The following is a 19,790-nucleotide window of genomic DNA, read 5'->3' on the forward strand; positions in this document are numbered from 1 at the left end:
ATTTTTTCTTCATTTTTTCATTTTAGCGCCGCTAACTTGATTGAGCTTCAATATTGTTTACAGTGTAGTTCAAAATGTTTGAGTGACAACGCAACCCAGTGTGAGAAGTAGTAATGCATTACATGCGTGATAAATAATATCAGTATTCGAATTTATCCAAAAAGTTGCAAAAATTTCATATTAAAACACATTCATTCTTGCATTACTAGTAATGCAAAATGAAATGCCCCCTTTTCTTAGGACATCGCCGTGGAAAAAATAATGCATTTTCGAGTGTGTATGCGTTTTACTGACAATTTTTTCGACTACAATACAATACATTTTCTCACTACGAAGCGCTGAAGTGTTAAGTGCCTTCGAGCATTTATGACACTCTTTTCTTAGCACAGAACACAATCGTTCATCTTTCTTTCTTTCTCTTTGTTTCTGTAGTTTGATCCTGCGTTTAATTGTTTATGGTGGTTGCATGGTTTCTGTCCTGTTTTGCATATAGTAGCCTGAGTGGTTCGAATAATATATCAGATGCGGTGCTTATTTGCTCATTTATTATTTTTCTGATGAACGTCTTTTGCTTTTTCATCTCCGTATTTTCTAATACGCTTAGGTGTTGTCCTTTGTGCTGCACATAGAGAACTCTGTCTTTTCTATTTTCATTGGCGTGCAATGGTTTTCTGCCGAAAATACCGGCAACAATTCCGGGATTATTTGCCAACAATCCCGGGATTTTCTGTATTTGTAATTTGCAATGGTGGCAATAATAGAGACGCCTTATGTTGACCAGTTTTTGCTATATTTCTTTCGTTTATTTAATACTAGCCGGCCTCGTACGTGCGAGGCTTCGCCATTCGCTGAATGTGTTGATATTAATTAAGGTGTGATTGACAACTAAACAGGTTGCAACCCTACTAAATGATATATAATTGCGCATCTGGAGGCCAAGACCTTTCATTTGACACCTCATTTCTTGTAATCTAACGAACAGCTCACGTTTTTTAATTTTTCGCACAGCTTGACACCCTCTTCGAAAAATAAAACCTTACTGCAAATCTGGAGGCCAAGCCTTTTCATTTGACACCGCGTTTTTTTTTTTGAATGAGCTGTGCAAATATAAAGTCATTAACAAAAAATGCCCTCGCGTATTATACATACATCATTTTTACATAGGTGGCAACCCCACTGAAACAAAAAATAAAAACTTATTTCACATGGAGGGGCCATAACCTTTCACTTGGTACCCCAGTTTTTAGTCCAACAAACGGCGGAAATCTTATAATTTTTAAAAAGTGACAACCCTATTCAAAAAGTAATACATAACCGTATATCTGAACGCTGAGCCCTTTTGATTTAATGGGCTATAAAACTGCGTAACTAAAGTTTTTCTAAAAATGCTGAGTAAAAAGTCTGAAATTGTTGGATTTTTTTTGCATTTTTATAATTTTTGAACAGATTTTTAAATGCGCATTTATAAAAAAACTTAAATATTAAATAAACATAAGAAATATCGACTAAACTGGTTAAAATAAGGCGTTTCTTTTAATTCTGCCACTAGTATTATGAACTTAGTCCAGCCACACAATACATATGTTGACTTAAGTTTTTTCTATTTTTATTGTTAAATGCGTATAAATTTAATTGCTGTCTTTTGTTTTGTTACCAATGAAATATTTTTCAACTTAAATTATAAAGTAGGTTTCAATCCCATTTATTTATTATTATTTATTATTACGTGGTAGCACAGCTTCTCAAACTATATTAATGCAATTTTTTCATGTTAAGTTGTTGGAAAATAATGAATATCTAAATCCCGGCACTAATCCCGGGATCCCAGGATTGTATGAACGGTGTCACGAAAAATTAACATCCCTAGTACACACAGAACAAAAACTACTGGTTGAACGTAAGAATATAATCCGCTGAGACGTACCTAACCAAGAACCAACGACGATGTAGCTCAGCTATAAATAGTGACGGACAAACAGAAACTATTCGGAACGAAAAACGACACTGAAGGTAGCACAACGCCGACACCGGTTTGTCTCCAAACCAAATGAGGAGATTAAAAAGGCTCTTAGTTTATACCGTATTGATCATTTGGATTTTTATATAAATGTGGTTCTCAGAAACTACGAATCGGCCGGTTTCTTCGCCAATTTTATTAGAAAAGGTTTTAGAGATATTTCGTTCAAGTCAAAAAAGAGGCTCTACGAAATGTCGAATTTTCTAACCCCAGAGGTGAAATCGGTACCATCGAACAGATATTCTCTGGCTGATAACAAATCTGGTATTAGTTTTCGTGATGTACCTTATTCAATGATAGTGTGCATAAGTAAACATAAACTTTATTTTTTATGCAAATAAATATGTATGTAGGTATGTAAATAAACATTAATTTTAGACACTCAAATTGATGCGGTAGTTGTCCATGTTAAGAAATCTTTCCATCACTTCAGTGTCGTAATTTATATTAAGGAGGTCCCTTTCAATCTTACCTGGAGCATTAATGTTTGAAGCCAAGTTATGATAAAGAAGAGAAAAACCTTTTAGTTCTCGCATTCGTGGCTGGAAATGTGCAAAATATTCCAAGTAGAGTAGAGAGATTAATGATCAAAAATATAACTTTATTATAACTGGGAAGTATATCGATGGATTTAATTTCCAGCTTCCAGCTCAAACTCGTTAAAATACTTCAACACTTCAATCGCGGTGGCATTATCACCTTCGCTTTTTACAGCCGCACTCGGAATCAATCATTAACTTAGCTCTTAAGCGCACTTAACTAATTATTTTTAATCTGTTGATGAACGATACATCCCAGAGTCAATAGTTAGCTGTCAAACGTTCAAATAATATTCTAAATGCTCTAAACTGTCCACAATATGTAGCAGTGGTTGTGGGGTATTATTGCTGATGTAGCTAGCGAAATTGCTTGTGGCTGTGGTACTACATTATGGTTATCCAATAAATTTTCCGCTTTTTTCCGTGGCATAATTTGCTTCAAAATGACATTACTGAACATCTAGAGGCCAAGCCCTCTCATTTGACAATTCACGATTGGTAATTCAATGAACGGAGCTTATAATTTTTTAGACAGGGAGCAACCTTTTGGATTTTTTTAATACTAAAGATAATACTCCAATCGATACCGATTATATTGAACATAATCTCGCCCAAATCCGTTGAGTAGTTGTCGAGTTTCTCCTTTATACTAAGTATGATATTACCAGAAAAGAAGGTTACTCATACGCCGTGTATTTTTCAGATATTATGGATTCTGAGTTTGTTATAAACATACAAAATATTTTAAACGTCATAACGTTAACGTCCGAGGTAACTAGATTAAATAAGTTTATTGTTTTAAGCTTTTAAATAACATTGGTTTTTGCCACTTTTTGAGTATTCTGGCCCATTGTGCTATGCAGGGAACTTCTATTGAAAAATTTGTAAAAATTTTTTGTCGTGATTGCGATAGAAAAAATATGTGTGCATTCAGACGATTTGCACCAAATTTTCGTCAAAACCCCAATCGTGCTAAACTGCCTATACAGTTCTTGCATAAAGTAAGCAAAGACTAAGAAATAAAAAACTAAATTTAAGATCACCCTACAATACAGGCGGTGGAAACGAGACGAACTTTTCATTAGTCAACCCTCCATAGGTACGCGCATGCTTATGACACATATTCTTCAAAAGTGAATTATGTAATTCAAAATTCTTTGTTTTTGAGATTATGGGCTAGAACCGTTGATAGATCCTTTATTTACCTTTTTGAAGGAAAAAAAAATAAAGCAGTAGTTTGCTGTAATTGGCTGCAAAAAGCACTATAAAGCTCAAAAGGGTTTATTGTTTTTTTTTTTTTTTGAGAAATTGGGTGTGTGAAGACTTTTTGAAGGGTGATAACACTTTCTTCTTTGAAGTGAATGCTGCTATACAGCTGCGGTTTATTGCATTGTAAAGAGCGTATAGCCGCTATCATAAGAATCGCCTAAAAATTAAAAATCGATTATTTCAAATTAAAAAACCGTGTCAATAAAGTATGATAAAGTTTGATTTATAATAGCTATATACGGTGAACCAGTATTGACTAGTATCGCGTATGCGTTAAAATACATACCCATGTATATGTATATGCGTATGATCTTTAATCAATACAACGACATTCTAATCTTTCCGCCAGGCATGTTTCCCTAATATTGATTCCAAAACTTGTGCAAATATCGAAATTTCGTAAATATTTCGAGGACCTCTACAGTCAATTTTCAAAGCATATTAATTCTTATTGAATAAAGTAACTGGTAAAGTAATTTTTAAAAATAAAAGCGTAAAAGGTGAACGTTCAGAAATTCAAGCAAATACAGCTCAAACATTAAAAACTGAAACTTTTTATTACAAATTTGTAAGAACGATTTAGATATTTACCATTTTTAGCAAAATAAACAAACCTCTGCGGTAGGCAAATTTACCACGTAAAGCGTACTCTTCTACAAGTACGTAAATCTTTCGATTCATTGACGCTTTCAGAAACCCACAGCGAGTAAATCAGTTTCCACGGCCTTTTTTTTTGTTTAAAGAGAATCAATAAAACCACTTTAATAATTGATCGATATCATAAATTATACGAATTGCCTTAATTAGTTTATTCACACACTTTCTGTTTTGTGCGATAAGCGTAAGTTATTCTTCCTAATTTCGAGTATAAAATTCAAATGCCAAGCCTGTTAATAAAAAGTCAATAAATAATCGTCGACGCACTTGCGCCGTGTGATACCCGGATAATATATACATATGTAGGTGGCGCGTAAACTGGTACCTATACCCGGGAAGTGTAACTACCCAGGTACCCGGATAGGGTGTGAGGAAGTTCTTCACACACTAAATGAGAATACGCTGTGCGGCGTAAACCAAAATGCCGAATAAGACATTCGAATAAGAAAATTCGCAAATAAGCTTAACCTCTTAAGGCCTGAACATAAAGCAACTAAGGCAGAATATTTTCCATGATTTTTGCACCTTGTATTTATACTAATATATATTTTGAAAACCGTTATTTTTGTGTTCGCAAAGCTCAAGAATAGCTGAACTGATTTTTTTGAAGTTTAGGATACCTGCCGCACCCGTCCCAAGGATGGTTATAGGGTAAAATTTCGCCATATAAAGGGAGCGTGGTACCTCTCATACAAACCGAAATTTTCATACTGCATATCTCTCGAAGTGTTCGTGGTAGAGTACTGGAACTTGATATGGATATATATAAAATAAATCGAATACTCAAAAGAAAAGTATTGTTACAAAAGCTTGGTCAAACGCCTAGCAAGGGATGCACGTACTACATACTAATTTTTTAATGCTTTTTAATTTTAATTATTTGCTTAAAAAAATATAGTTTATTATTTAACAAAAACTATATAAATCAAAGTTTCAATCTTTGTGCAACATAAAAAAAATCAATAAACTTTCGTAAAAATTTCGAGCTTTTTAATTCGATTTTTTGTACATATTTTAAGTATGCAGGTTTGTAGCCCATTCAATTTTAGTAAAGTAAATAAAGTGCAAGTTGAAAGTAGCTCCGACTTACCGTTGATTCTTGGGATTTTTTTTTGTTGATGGTATTGCTCATTTTTTCCATATAAAAAAAAAATTGTCGAACATACTTTGTATGGAAAAAAATTACTGACATCGCCAACATAGAAAATTGCCGAAAACCAACGATAAGTCGGAGCTACTTTAAACTTGCACTTTATTTTACTAATATTGAATGGCCTACAAACTTGCATACTCAAAATATTCGACGCTTTCACGAAGCATTCGTGTACGTCTTTCTTCTAAAATTCTACCTCACGCAGAAAAGACTCTTTCACTAGTTGCTGAGCTAGCTGATATGTTTAAAATTTGCCTTGAAAGGCTTCTAAGAAGTGGCGAATCTGAAGCTTTTTCCCAAAATTTTAAAGCAACGTCACAACTTTGCCTCCCTGTATTTGTTAAATGAATCTGTATTTCCGCACTAACGTCTGACGGGAAATCTAACTCACGTCACGCAAAAATTTCAGTCACGCACGATCACGGAAATTACGTGATTTTTCCCTCAATTCTGGTTTTTCTGAAAAAGCGTGACAAAACATGTCACGTAGAAAATCACGAGCTTGGTCCATCTATAGTTGCGGCAAAGACTAGCGGGAGACGGTAGACCGCGTTCTGTGTGACAGAGATGATGCGAAACTGAATAATACAACAGGACCGCCTTACAGCCTCCGTCGGATATCGTTTCCCGCCGCTACAGACCGCTTTCTGTGTGGCTGGGCCTAAAGTGTACAAATATATACGCACATACATATGTATACAAAATTTTAATTGAAAAAATAAAAATAAAAATTTGCGCAATTTTCTTGCTTGGTAAATTTAAGAGCTGTCAAAAGTTAAAATATTCTAAATGCTCTAAACTGTCCACAATATGTAGCAGTGGTTGTGGGGTATTATTTCTGATGTAGCTAGCTTGTAGATAGCTTGTGGCTGTGGTACTACATTATTTTTAGCCAGTTAAGGTTGTTGTGAAAAAATAACAATATTTGAGATTTTAGAGACCAAAAAATTTAAGAAAAATGAATTCCACTGTTCTGCTGCTACTAGCGGAGCCCACGATTTGTGAAAAAGTATGCGTAGGTATCACTGTTTCTTTATTTCGCTTTTAGTTTGACTTTTCGTTTCAAATTCATTGGAAAATCTGAGCGATAATTTGCAATAATTGTGATTTTGTAAGTAAATTTTTTGGTAAAATATATACTACTAGCTTTTACCCGCGGGTTTCACCCCGCGCTTTTATACAAATATGAAAAATAATTTAATGATGTTAGATTTTATTTCTGTGCCCATTTCGTTATAGCTCGTTATTTTTTAAGCGAATTAAGGTATTTAGGCCGTTTAAAACTATGAAATTATAAAATCTCGTCTGCGCGCTAGGCATTCGAAAGATATCAATCTCTCTAAGTTTACCTTAAAATGGTTCCAGGTATACGACGCGTGAATGTGTAACCTTCTTGGAGGTGCCACGGCGGGTTCTAATATTTCCAACTCAAATTTAGTAACCTGGCCTTGATAAAATACCACTTCTCATTACTGTAGCAAATGCCTCAAGAGAGCTTTAGATTATAAGGGCGAACCCGGCTCTCCCTTTTCCATTTAATGAAATTTATTGTCAGTACGGCACTTATAAAATAAATCTCCATAACAAATTTAAAATACTTCGAGAGATTTTCTATCCTTCCAGAGATATGTATTAAGAAGTTTTTAGTATGTATGGGAGGCGACATGCCTTCTTTTTTAATAACTCACATTTTTTCCATGAGCAATTGATAAATTTTGTATACCCAACTCCATACCAAGTTCCAGTATTCCTCCACAAACACTTCCAGGGATATGTGGCAAGAAAAAGCAAATGTGTACTGGAAGTGCCACGCCCCTTTTTCTTATAACCCTAATCTTCTTCCATGAATTTAGAATTGATTTTACATACCCCAGTACCAAGTCCCAGTACTCTACCATGAACACCTCTAGAGATAAGCAGTTTAAAACAGTAAATTTGTACGGGAGGAACCATGTCCCCTTTTCGAATAACGCAAATTTTTCTCCATGAGAATGGAATTAATTTTGTATACACATCTCGGTGCCAAGTTCCAGTCCTCTGCAATAAACACCTCCAGAGATATGCAGCATGGAAAAATCAATTTGCATGGGAGTTGCCACACCACCTTTTCCAATAACTCTCATTTTTCTCCATGAGTATGGTATTAGTTTCACATACATACATACATATGTATTTCCATACCAAGCTTGAGTGCTTTACCCCAAACATTTGAAGAGATATGCAATATGAAACTTTCAGTTAGTATGGGAGGTGCTACGCCTATTTACCAAAAACGTCCATTTTTCTCCGTGAATATGAACATGATTTCACACAGTGTTGGCAAACTGTTAATCTGATTAACGATTAAAATGTTAATCGCGTTCGACGATTAAATTTAATTAGTCGTAGTCAACTGTACGATTAATGATAACATTTTTTTAATCGTTAATCGCTGGCTGCGATTACGTTTAATTAATTTAAAACATTAATCGTTAATCCAATTAAAAATAAAATCTGATTAATTTGTCTATGAAATGTCATGAAATCAACATTGATTTGACACACATATCACTATACCATTTCAGTTCTCCCCCACAAATACTTCCAGAGATATGTATGTAATATGAAAATTCCAATTTGTATGGAAGGGCCTTGAGTTACCGGACTTACTTTCAGTCTAAGACCATCCTTCCGAAATCCGTAGTAAGCGTACTAAATTTCGTTCTGATCGGAAAACCGGTTAAGGAAGTAGCCTATTTTTCAATCCAGGTCATAAACCATCCTTGAGCAAAATTTCTTTTTAAAACAGCTGGCAATTCTTAAAAAAGTAGCCTATTTTCCAGTCTAGGCCATAAGCTATCTGTGTGCAAACTTTCATGCAAATCAGTTCAGTCATTTACGCGTATTAATTTAATTAAACTTTCCTAATACGTGATAACTCTTAAAATAGTAGCCTATTTTCCAACGTAGGTCATAAGTACGGTGACCATCCGTCCTGTATTATACGGGACAGTCCTCTTTTTTGACCAATTGTCCTGGTAATTTCTTTATTTTATACGGGACGCCAAATGTTCTGTATTCCTTTTCACGCCCTGTATTTGTCCCGTATTCAGTGTTCGGCATTTCGATGCCTTAACAACCCATTAAAATGGCATGTCTATGAAACAGTTTTAAGTGATGTTGGTATATGATTGTAATTTTCTCCATAAACAGTTATTAGTTTCTAATCTGAATGCCTGTGATTCGAATAGAAAAATGCATACGTGACCAAAATATAAATTAGGACTCGACATTTGTTTATTTTATGTTTCTTATTTTTTTATGGAAGTAAGGCTTTTTTCCTAACAAAAACCATATAAAAAAAATTTCCGACTTTGTGCAAAAACTATAAAAATTAATTCTGCAAAGTTTCACCAAACTTTCAAACTTTTTGATCAGAATCTTTTGAAGGTTTGTAGCTCATTAAAATTCATTATAATAAGGTGCAAGTGCAATGTGTTCTGCTCATTTGCTTCTCCTTTAAAAATATTATCGAACATACTTCGTACGAAAAAAATGCGTAACACCGTCAAAAAAATATAAATCCAAAAATTGACGGTATATCCTAGCTACTTCGAACTTGCATTTTATTGTATTAAAATTTAAGGAATTTTTTGTAACAAATTTTGTGGAGAAAAAATCTCGAGAAAAATATCCTATAGGTTTGAGATGTTACTTTAAGGATGCTCTTTCAGCTCTAATACACTTAGGATCATTGAAGAAGGTTTTAAGATCTGTTAGCTTGTGTGGAAAAAATTGCAAAATTATTTTTTGTCCCGTATTTGGCCCCCATAAATATGGTCACCGTAGTCATAAGCTATCTCTGTGCGAAATGGCATGCAAATCTGTTCAGTCGTTTCCGCGTGTTAGTTTAATTAAAACTTTTTTAACAGGAGGCAACTCTTCCAAAAAATTAGCTTATTTTCCACTGTAGGTCATAAGCTATCTGCTTGCAAAATTTCATGCAAATCCGTTCAGACTTTTCCGCGTATTAATTTAATTAAACTTTTATTAGCAGGTGGCAACTCTTAAAAAAAGTAGCCTATTTTTCAGCCTAGCTCATAAGCTATCTGTGTGAAAACTTCCATGCAAATCAGTTCATTAATTTCCGCGTATTAATTAAATTAAACATTTCTAACAGGTGGCAACTCTTAAAAACAGTAGCCTACTTTCTAACGTAGGTCATAAGCCATCTGTGTGCAAATATCATGCAAATCCGTTTAGTCGTTTCCGCGTATTAATTTAATTAAACTTTTTTAACAGGTGGCAACTCCTAAGAAAAGTAGCCTATTTTCCAATCTGGTCCATAGGCTATCTGCGTACAAAACTTCATGCAAATCCGTTCAGTCGTTTCCGCGTGATGATTTCCCAAACATCCAAACATACAAACTTTCACATTTATAATATTAGTAAGATTCATATTCAATATATTATTGGAGCTGTGCCTCGGATGGCTGTGATGATGCACTTTGGTCTAGCAAATTAAAAGTATAATTTCTCTTTTCTACTACACTCAGAAAAAGTGAGGTTATGTAAGTGACATCACCTCATATTTATTTGACCATGATTTTTTACATTATAGTGCCTTAAAACATAGCCGCACTGAGTTGCCAATCACACCTTGTTTAATACACCTTGTGCCTAACTATCACTCCTAAATAATAGCGTCAACGTTTTGTGGCTGTCAAAAAATTTTTATGAAACATACTGAAATAACGCGGCAGCAACGCTGAGCTGAGAAACGGTGTCGAATATTCAGGCGTTTCTGTGTGATGTTGAATAAACAGATAAAAGATCATTCGCATCTAAAACTATAAAATGGACATACTACTTTTTATACATAGGCAAGAACCGCGTTAACAAAAAAATCGATTTGATTCAACACATATTTCTTTCAAGCGTTTATAACTGTGGCGTTATTGCGCACTCGCTGAAACCGTATTCAAAAGTAAACAAAATTAGTTATTTTTATTCTTATATTTCTTTAATAATTAATTTTCGCGGTGGACCCAAAAGGAAGCGAACAAGAATTATAATTTTTTATAATAATAATTCAAATTTAGTACGGACTCTATAAAGATAAGCAGCCGTTTCTCACTTCGCGTCAACTGAATGATGTGTTTATACCTATTTTCTAACCGATGTCAGAAATAAAAAAGCGATTTGAAAACAAATTCGAGCCAAAACACTTTTAGATTTCTGAACGTATTAAAAATTGGTTTATTCTTCTGTTTTAAATCACAGCGAACTGGGTCAACTGTGTCGGTATAAAAAAGGTAATACAAACTGAAAGCGGCTGCTACTTTGCCAGCCGTTTCCAAGTGAAGCGTTCATACATATATATGTAAGTTTTTAACAACATTACCTCAGCTTCCGTTACCAAAAGTATATCATTTACATCCTTCATTTATTGTTTAAGTTTACAGTAGTTATTGTAATACTTTTTTATTAACTATAGTACGTTAACTTACAAACTGATTAAGTAGGAAACATTACACTGGTTTACAGAAAAAATTTTCTATGGATGCCACTATCCAATGTAGAAATGCTCGGTGATTCCGAAAATCGAGATAATTTCTTTACTATGGATAACTCTTTGAGATATTTGCAATTTAAAAAAATAGTGGTTGCGCTTAATCACGTATATCCTACGAACCGATTGAATAATCGTAATACGAGATCGGGGAAAAAAAATTCTCCACAAAGCTTATATATGTACATCACTTTTCGATTGCACTGATAGTTTCTGAAAAATTCTGTCAGGACTATCGAAAAGTGGTGTACATACGGTTCATGGAAAATTATATTTTCTTTCATTTGCAGTATCTCGTTTTACGATTATTTCATTGGTTCGCAAGATATACCTGGTTAAGTAGATCCCCTCTTTTTTTTAAGCTGAATAACGCTAAACGGCAAATATCTCGGTAATGTATCCATACAAAAAAAAATTAACTCGATTTTCGGAATGGCGTCTGGAGAACAAAATCAAAATTAAAATCTCTGATCCAGTGTTATTAATTAACATCAAAGTTCACTACAAATTACACACTTATTTTTCATTCAATTAGAAATCAATCTTCATTTCAACTTCGTATCTAATCATCAATCGCCTTGGCCACATTATCAATGCCATCCTTTTCGTTTTTTTCTGGTGGCGTGCACAGCTCGCTTTCGTTATTCGGCGCTACCGAGCTCGGTTTGTACCGATAAGCCACGAACATGAAAACAATCATATCAACAAACATTAGGCCGGCAAAGAGGAAGAACTCATCCGCCTGTGAATCGAAGAGCGATAGTTCGGCGATAATTACGACGATTAAATTTCCGAAAGCCATCGTAAGTAGCCAACAAGCTGTCAGTACTGATTTCATTGTCTGTGGCGCCTGCGCGTATGAAAAGTGCAGACCAGTCACGGTGAGCATCACCTCACCGAGGGTCATAATAACGTATTGCGGAATCAACCAGAAAATGGATATCGAATTGGGCTCCGTTACAACTATGACATTATTGCGGTATTGGCCTGATGAATCTTCGTTTATTAAAATCGTGTAAATGCCACCAACTTTGAGATATACGCTGACAATCTCAACATTATCAACTAATATTTGATAAGTGCCCGACTTTAGTTCCGTTATGTTGCCCAAGTTGGCTGGCTCGGTGTGCTGAATCGTACCTTTTTTATTTTTCCAATCAATTTGGCGAGTCGGCTCTATATTTGCCAATGTACGTCCTAGCGGATAGCCCCGACTGGGTTTACTGATTGTGTCCACTCCCCAGACTAAAGGTTGTGCAGTGTTTTTTGAGTTCAAAAACAAATAATGACTGGTTGAGGAGTTGAAAATAAAAGTTTGGCTGGGGAATGAATCACAACTCGCACTTTTGCTGGTAACATCGAATCTTACGTATAGGAAACCTTCGGAGCCGATGTCTGTGCTGTTCTTGTACATATTGAGTGAGGCCACATCAAAGTTGAAATTCGTCAAATTGGTGGTAATGGAATAGTCGCACAATTCGCCATTGTAAACACGAAGCTGAGCATTTCCTGCGCTGGGCAAGACTGGGTAAGTTTTCTGCAAATGAAAATGTTGTATTATTTTTCTTCTGAACACTAAAGGCTGTATTAAGAGTGGGGACATAACACTGGAGATAGCTTCTTATTTTCAGTATAAAAGTTGAGGGTTAGCTGCCGTCCTTAAAGTCTTAAGATAATGAATATCTAAAGTTGAATTGCGAATGGGAGTTAACTGTTATCTGTCACCAAACCACTTAGATGGCAGTTGACTCACCTCTAATTGTAGTTCGAGCAAGCCGGAAGCAATGAAAGCTATGCCGGCGAATATTCCACCCAAAGTCAGCTTTTGTAAAGGACGACGAATACCGACCAGACCAAGTAAAGGATAGAATGCCAGTTCACAAAGTGGTATGAATATCAAAACCAAGACGCGATTTAAGATTTGCATTTGATCGGGTTTAATATCCCATGAGCCCATGTCGCCATCCATCCGGGTTGCCTGGATAGTCCAGCGTGAGCCCTGCTGATCGAAAAGTGCCCAGAAGACAGGCAGCGGCAGATAAAGTACCAAAATACGCATCAGCACTTTCACATCTTCAATCAATTGACGGTCATACTTCTTATCCGCATAGTCCAACCAGTGTTCACGAGGATTGGTCTTCTTCTCCTTCCATTTTGTAGCAATGGCGTTCTGTTTGGAATAATCTTTTTAGTACTTTTTCAATTTGTTTAGCTTTTCAGGCTGCCTACACCAATAGTTTTGCTGACCAACACCACCACATTGCCCGCTGGTGGGATAATTTTATATAATGGGCGGCCAAGTACGAAAATAACTACAAAATATGAGTGAAAGTTTGCATAAGATTCGTAAATTTTTCTCTTTAGTGTTTAAGTACTCACATAACGAGACAGCCATGAGGATAGCCGGTGCGCCAAAAGCCAATAAATAGCATTCCTGTTCGCCGAAACATTGAACATTTTCACGCAGAATAGGTGTTACTATGGTCGCAGTCAGTGCACCAACATTTCTTGAAAAGTATAAGTGCGAGAAGAATATCGTCAATTGCTTCACTTGTTCGGGTAGCTTGAACTGGTCACCACCGAAAGCAGATTCGCACGGTCGTATGCCGCCCGAGCCCAGCGCTATTAACGCCAGACCGATGAATGTAATCGTCCTGGCGGGCAAATTTAGCGGAGGCACAGCACCGACAGCAAGCAATGCTGCCCCGACAACATAGACAAGCGAGAGATAAGAGATCGTTTTGAATTTTCCAAGCCAGCTGTCAGAGATGATTGCACCAAACAGGCAGAGGAAGTAGGTAAGCATAATACAGATGTGGTAGATGGCAGTGGCGTCGTCGTCACTATAGAGGAGTTGATGAGTCAGGTACAGGACGAGAATGGCTGCGAAAGGGACGGGGGGTAATCATTGAATAATTAAAGTTGAGTGAAAGCACTTGTTGTATATTTCTTGCTGATTAACACTTACTACGCTGGCCATAGATGTAGAAACTCTGGCAAAGCTCATTGCCGGTGATAAAGGAGACCGCTTTTGGATAAGGACGCTTCTAGAAAGAAATTTATAACAAATCGATGTTGTATATTATAAAATTATTGTGTTGTAAATCAATGTATGTAAGTAAAATAATTAAAATCAGCATTTAATCATTATTTAATGATTTTTATATTTTTCGCTCAATGTAATAGTACAACTCCGCAACAAGCTTTTCAGGTGGTCAGCGCTTTCAGGGCTTTCAGCAATGGCTAAGTTATGAAAAGCACCGAACGTCTGAAAAGCTTGTTGTGAAGTTGTACTCTAGTAGTTACACAAGTGACATTATTATTTTCAGAACTGTTTGGTCGGACCGGCTAAATTGGCCAAAAAAGCGGCTAAAAACGGCTAAAATATTTCCACTAAAATTCACATGTTTTATTTAAATATATCACAAGTAAAACGAGTCAATGACAAACTTACGAGGCTTTACTATTGAAATTTTTTTTTGCACTGTAATATTTGGACTAGGTTACTTTTTGTCCTGCAAAACGGCTATATTAGTAGAGAGTATTGCACTTTTGATTAGTAGGAGGGCAATATTTTGAGAAATGAGCACGTAATGCTACGAAATTTTATTTTCAGTGAAAGAAAACATAATCGTATCCCTGGTAAGAGCAGAACTTTTTGTTCAAAGTCTGGCATTAACACTATAACTCACAAATCGAGCCGAAATGATTTACCTTAACTTGGCCCTCTGCTTCCGTAACATTTGATAACGGTTCGATATTTTGCTCTCCTTCTGCTTCCTTCTTGTCTTTTCGTTCTGCTGAAACTTCAGACACGAGTTTAGCCTCAGAGATGCCATCCTCCGTAGATTTGCCTTTGGCTATAGATTCAGAATCTGATATCTTTACCTCGCCGGTGGTTGGCTTTTTATCTGTAATGGAATTTAAATGAAAAACTTAGCAGGTTATTTATTTCAAAGACTATTATAGGAGAAAAATATTTCCGCGTGAAAAAATTTTATTTTGATAAAATACATATAACGTCGTTTAAAGTGCAAAACCTCGTAACTGATATATGTGCCAAAACATATATTTGCTCACAGCGAACTTCTGGCAGCATGCCTTATTCATTCATACTTAAATATATATATTTAGATATAAGAAAATAAAAATTATTAGAGATACACGAGAGAACTGTTTTCAAATCAGATAGCTTTTACATTCTCCTGTAAAATTTGGTCATCCTCACCAACGAGGTTTTGCATTATCTTGATGCACGGTTTTGTACTTTAAACGACGATGTGTAAAAATTAGGAAGTGGTATTTTACTTTTTTTATTTTACTAAAATGCCTCTCTAGTCTTTATTTCGGTTCATGATATTTTTCTTTTAAAATCTAAACTATAAAAAATTTCTATCTAAAACTATAAAAAATCATTCAATTCGGTTAACAATTATTGGTCAAACCAGATCCCAATTGAGCGAAGTTTACCTGTCTCTATGTATGTTCAAATTTTTTTTTTTTAAATACACTCAACTTATGCAAATCACTTGAAACTGCCATTCTGACAGAATTTGGTGTTATTCGTTAGAAGATCGATGTAGTAATTTTTATTAGGATGGCGGGCAAAAAAATTACCATCCGTATATTATTCTCATCAATACATGTGAATTCCTATCCCTCCCACTCTCATCATTTGACATTTCGTTTGATTTTTCGATTGATTGTTGGTTCAGTCAGGTAGGTCTTGCCGGGATTCTAAGCAGTTACAACTGATGTATAAACAATCGAATATTCTCTCACCCTTTGCTGACACTAGTATCAAAGTGTGAGAAGTACCTGAATCTAAAATTCAAATCCAATCTTGAAAGGAAAACCTAGGCTTGGAAAAAAATATCGGTGTAAGAAAACATTAAAATTGTTTCCAAAAAATTTTGGAGAAATACGATACTTTTAATCTCGAAATACCAACATTCGATATTTATTTCCGAGTATCGAGTTTGTATCAAATTCGATTTTTTTTAGGATTCTATGAAATCAATCTAATTCGTTGTGAACGTAACTGTGCCTAATATCCCTTCCTCAGTATCGTCCAAAAGGCTTGCTGCTGCTGTGGTTCTGTATCCGGAGGTGTTAGAGTAAAACGCGAGACAGACGAGCATGCTTATGCAGATAAACCAGCACACAAATGCGCATTATAATTTTGCACTGACATACGGCAGTAATGCGGATTAACGTGCCGCAAGGTCGTGGGTTCGAGTCCGACGGCCAGTAAAATTTTCATTTATTTCGTTTCTATTAATTTTTTTAAGTTCTATATTTTTTAACTGTACTTTCAGTTAGTTTTTGTTGACTTTTTAATAAAATTCAACTCTAAAAATTTAAGTTAACTAATAGTAAAATAAAAAATGTGATATTAAAAAAGGAAAATTAAATAACGTAAAATTAAATATATAAATCAAATAAAAAAAAAAATAAATAATTTAAAACTTTTACCAGTGTTGTCATTGAAAATTCCCCTGATCCGAGTTAATTCCCAAAAATTGTGTGCATGAAAATGCATGAGTTAATGCAAATAAAGGCTGTTTATGTTTGGTACCCGTATAAGGTAAGTAAATTATTTTAATTCAAATATAAATTACAAAATTGTGCAAAAACCTAAATACTCAAATAACATAAAAAATAAATGAGTTATTTTTTTCTTTTTAAAATGCAGTTTAAAAATTAAAATAAAGACACAAAAAAATATAAAAAAAACTATAAAAAAAATCACCCTGCTCTAGCACTCGAACCTCAAATCTCTCGACCGACACTCCAGAGCTTTGCTCTGTCGAAAGCAAGGCGTAATGTTTGCACAGCAAAAATAGTTATGCCGAGTTTTTGCAGGGAGTCTATTTTTTTAAACACTTCGAGACTAGTCGCTCGTTGGACTCAGGGATTTTTACAATCGGCAACATCTTGAACAAACTTTTACTCCTACGAATATTCAATGTCGCAAAATAATTTTTAACAATATACTTGCAAACGTTGGGGTGGTCTTTTTTCGCACCCACTCAACATCAACATGTACAATGCCCTGTAAAAATGAAAAATCTATTAGCTCAGCGCTAGCGCGTCGTTATCTTTTGACGCTTCATAAAATTTGTATGAATATGAGTATTTTTTAGATAATCACTGGGAGTCTTTGGCGCTTAATATGTGGACGGTAGTAAGTTGTTTTTATTTTTATTTACTAGATACTAGCAAATACCTTGGTACAGTGTATATGGCAAACACAATTAAAAGGAGTTAATATTTTTCAGACTTTTTTTACTTATCACGGTATCCTGGAAACAATTTCATCCCTCAAGTTGCTTCAATTCGCCGATTCCTGTTGCTACTATTTCGGGGGAATTCAGCGAACATTTTCCAAAAACAAAGAATAAAATCCGTCGATCGCTTTTTTTCTATGGTAACTTTTACTAATTCAAATATTACACAGGCCAACAAAAATTGGAAAAAAATTTGTTTCCTAGAATGTTAATGCTGTTTTTGATAGCCCTCTTTGTGCTGATTACGAATCTGTAAGTATTAAGTTTCCATCAGCTTTAGATTTTGAGAAAAACGTGATAAAATTATCAAAAAATCGCTTTTTTTTGCAATATTTGAATATCGAAAACAGCTTTAACATTTTTGGAAACAAAATTTTTTCCAATTTATGTTGGCCTGTGTAATTTTTGAATTAGTAAAAGTTAGCATAGAAAAAAGCGCCCGACGGATTTTTGCTCTCTTTTTTTTGGAAAATGTTCAGTGAGGTCCCCCGAAATAGTAGCACCAGGAATCGAAGGAAGGGAAGCAACTTTTTTTTTTATAAAAAGTGACGTCTTGCACAATGCTAGTTGTTAAAGGACATGTATGGCAATAATAAATCTACGTTTCTAAAAGCTAGTCAAAGCCAATGAAAAGAAAATTGATTTAAAAAAATCAACGCAACCATTACCGCCTGCCAGATGGCCCCCACGCTAACCGAGGGAGTGAGAGGGATGTGTCATATCAAAAAACCAGTTGTCCTGAAATTCCTGTTTTCACGACGTTGCTAACTACCGTACTATATGTATATCCACAGCGTTCCAGTCACGTTTTGTCACGTACAATGTACTGTCCTTGATGACACTCATTTTCAGTGATTTGATTTTCTGCTTGAGAAGCGGATTTCGGACGAATTCGACTCTCAATGGCTTTAATGGCTTTTGGTGTTCGCACAGTTGGGTTAAGACCGGTTTGTCCCCGATCGAGTATTCCTTCAGTCTGCTGCAATAACTTCCGGTATAAAACATTAAAATTTGTGCACTCTTCCCGTTGCTTCTTAGCCCCTCTCATCAACTAGCAAGCAGAATTTAATTCACTTGACTTACTTGAACCGTGTAAAACCCGACTGACTGTTTAGTACTAATTATGTATGTATGTATGTAGTATAGATATAATATATATGTAGACCTTCAATATACCATTTTCTTCGGTCATGTTGTTCGTTGCTGAGAACGGAGGTCCTATATAGCTTAGTACAAGACGTTTTTATTCACTTTATATGAACATGCATATGCTTTAATGTATGTATGTAACTTAGATCTTTCTTTGTACGGCTTTTGTTAATTCTTCATTCCCTATTTGTTCGTTTTACTAGTTAAATCGCGATCTTTTTTCACTTGAATCGCAAAACTCGCAAAAGGTGCACTCGAATTCACTTCGTTTGCAATTTTTCCCCCGTTCTGGCCAGAAAATATTTTTTCGTCTAATCCCGTTAACGGCGATTAACAGACTGATTTCTTAGACTTAGTACTGACACATATTGAGTATGCGATCAGTAGGAAATTAGCCATATAAAATTTCTAGTGCTTATGTACAGTAGTCGTAAAAATTATAGCCGCATCAAATTTTGACAAGTTTTAAAAAAATAAACTTTTGTTGTTATTTAATTTTGGTTAGTTTTCATAATTCATTCTTTACCAACATCCGTATAAGTACAAGTTTAAAGGCAGTATCACAAGTTTCGGAATTCGCCGAAATTCGGTGCAAATCGTATATCAATTGCGTGAATACCCAAATATTACGAAACATATTTTGTTAAATTTTTTTTAATACAAGATTGCTGTATTGTACCAAGCTTTTGACTAAAAATCAAAAAATTTCCCAATTTTTTTTTTGTACCAATAGCCCAATATAAAAATGCGCAAGTCTGTACAAATGTACCAATCGAGCCTTAAAAATGTGTGCATTAAAAAAGAAAAAATAAATAATGCAACGAATTTTCGAAAAAATTTCGAGTTTTTAATTAGATTCTGAGTTTGCAGTTTCGTAGCCCATTGAATTCTAGTGGAATAAAGTACTAGTTTAAAATGGCTAAAAATAAAGATTGATTTTTTAGAATTTTTAAAAAAACTCTAAATTTGTAGGAAAGTTTGTTGAATTTAAAAAAATGTGTTCACTTTTTTTTAATGACAAAAATGTTCGACACCCAACCGAATGAATTTGTTTATGTTATATTTAATCAAATAATAATAATGGATATCTTCTAAGTATGTTTATTTGTTTAAGGGGGTGTTTTGGGTTAAAATCCAACGAAAACCGCTAATGGAAAAATGGCGA

General features: G+C 34.9%; 2 protein-coding genes across 3 annotated transcripts in view; both read right to left on the bottom strand.

Annotated features, from left to right (window-relative positions):
* Window positions 1-11,748: 11,748 nt before the first annotated feature.
* On the bottom strand, window positions 11,749-12,789 carry LOC118734432 (peptide transporter family 1-like). The gene has a single exon (XM_036464153.1). The coding sequence runs from the start codon at window positions 12,787-12,789 to the stop codon at window positions 11,749-11,751; it is 1,041 nt and encodes a 346-aa protein (XP_036320046.1).
* A 72-nt stretch (window positions 12,790-12,861) lies between these two features.
* Window positions 12,862-19,790, bottom strand: part of LOC118733005 (peptide transporter family 1-like) — a 72,430-nt gene continuing 65,501 nt past the window's right edge. For both annotated transcript variants that reach the window (XM_036462154.1, XM_036462153.1), the window contains exon 6: window positions 12,862-13,356. In XM_036462154.1, coding sequence (XP_036318047.1) covers window positions 12,901-13,356 — 456 coding nt within the window. In that variant the 3' untranslated portion in view covers window positions 12,862-12,900. The remainder of the gene's footprint in view (window positions 13,357-19,790) is intronic.

The sequence above is a fragment of the Rhagoletis pomonella genome, unplaced genomic scaffold (genome assembly GCF_013731165.1).
Source record: "Rhagoletis pomonella isolate Grant_MI unplaced genomic scaffold, Rhpom_1.0 Rhpom_scaffold_00002, whole genome shotgun sequence".
In the NCBI taxonomy this organism is placed as follows: domain Eukaryota; kingdom Metazoa; phylum Arthropoda; class Insecta; order Diptera; family Tephritidae; genus Rhagoletis; species Rhagoletis pomonella.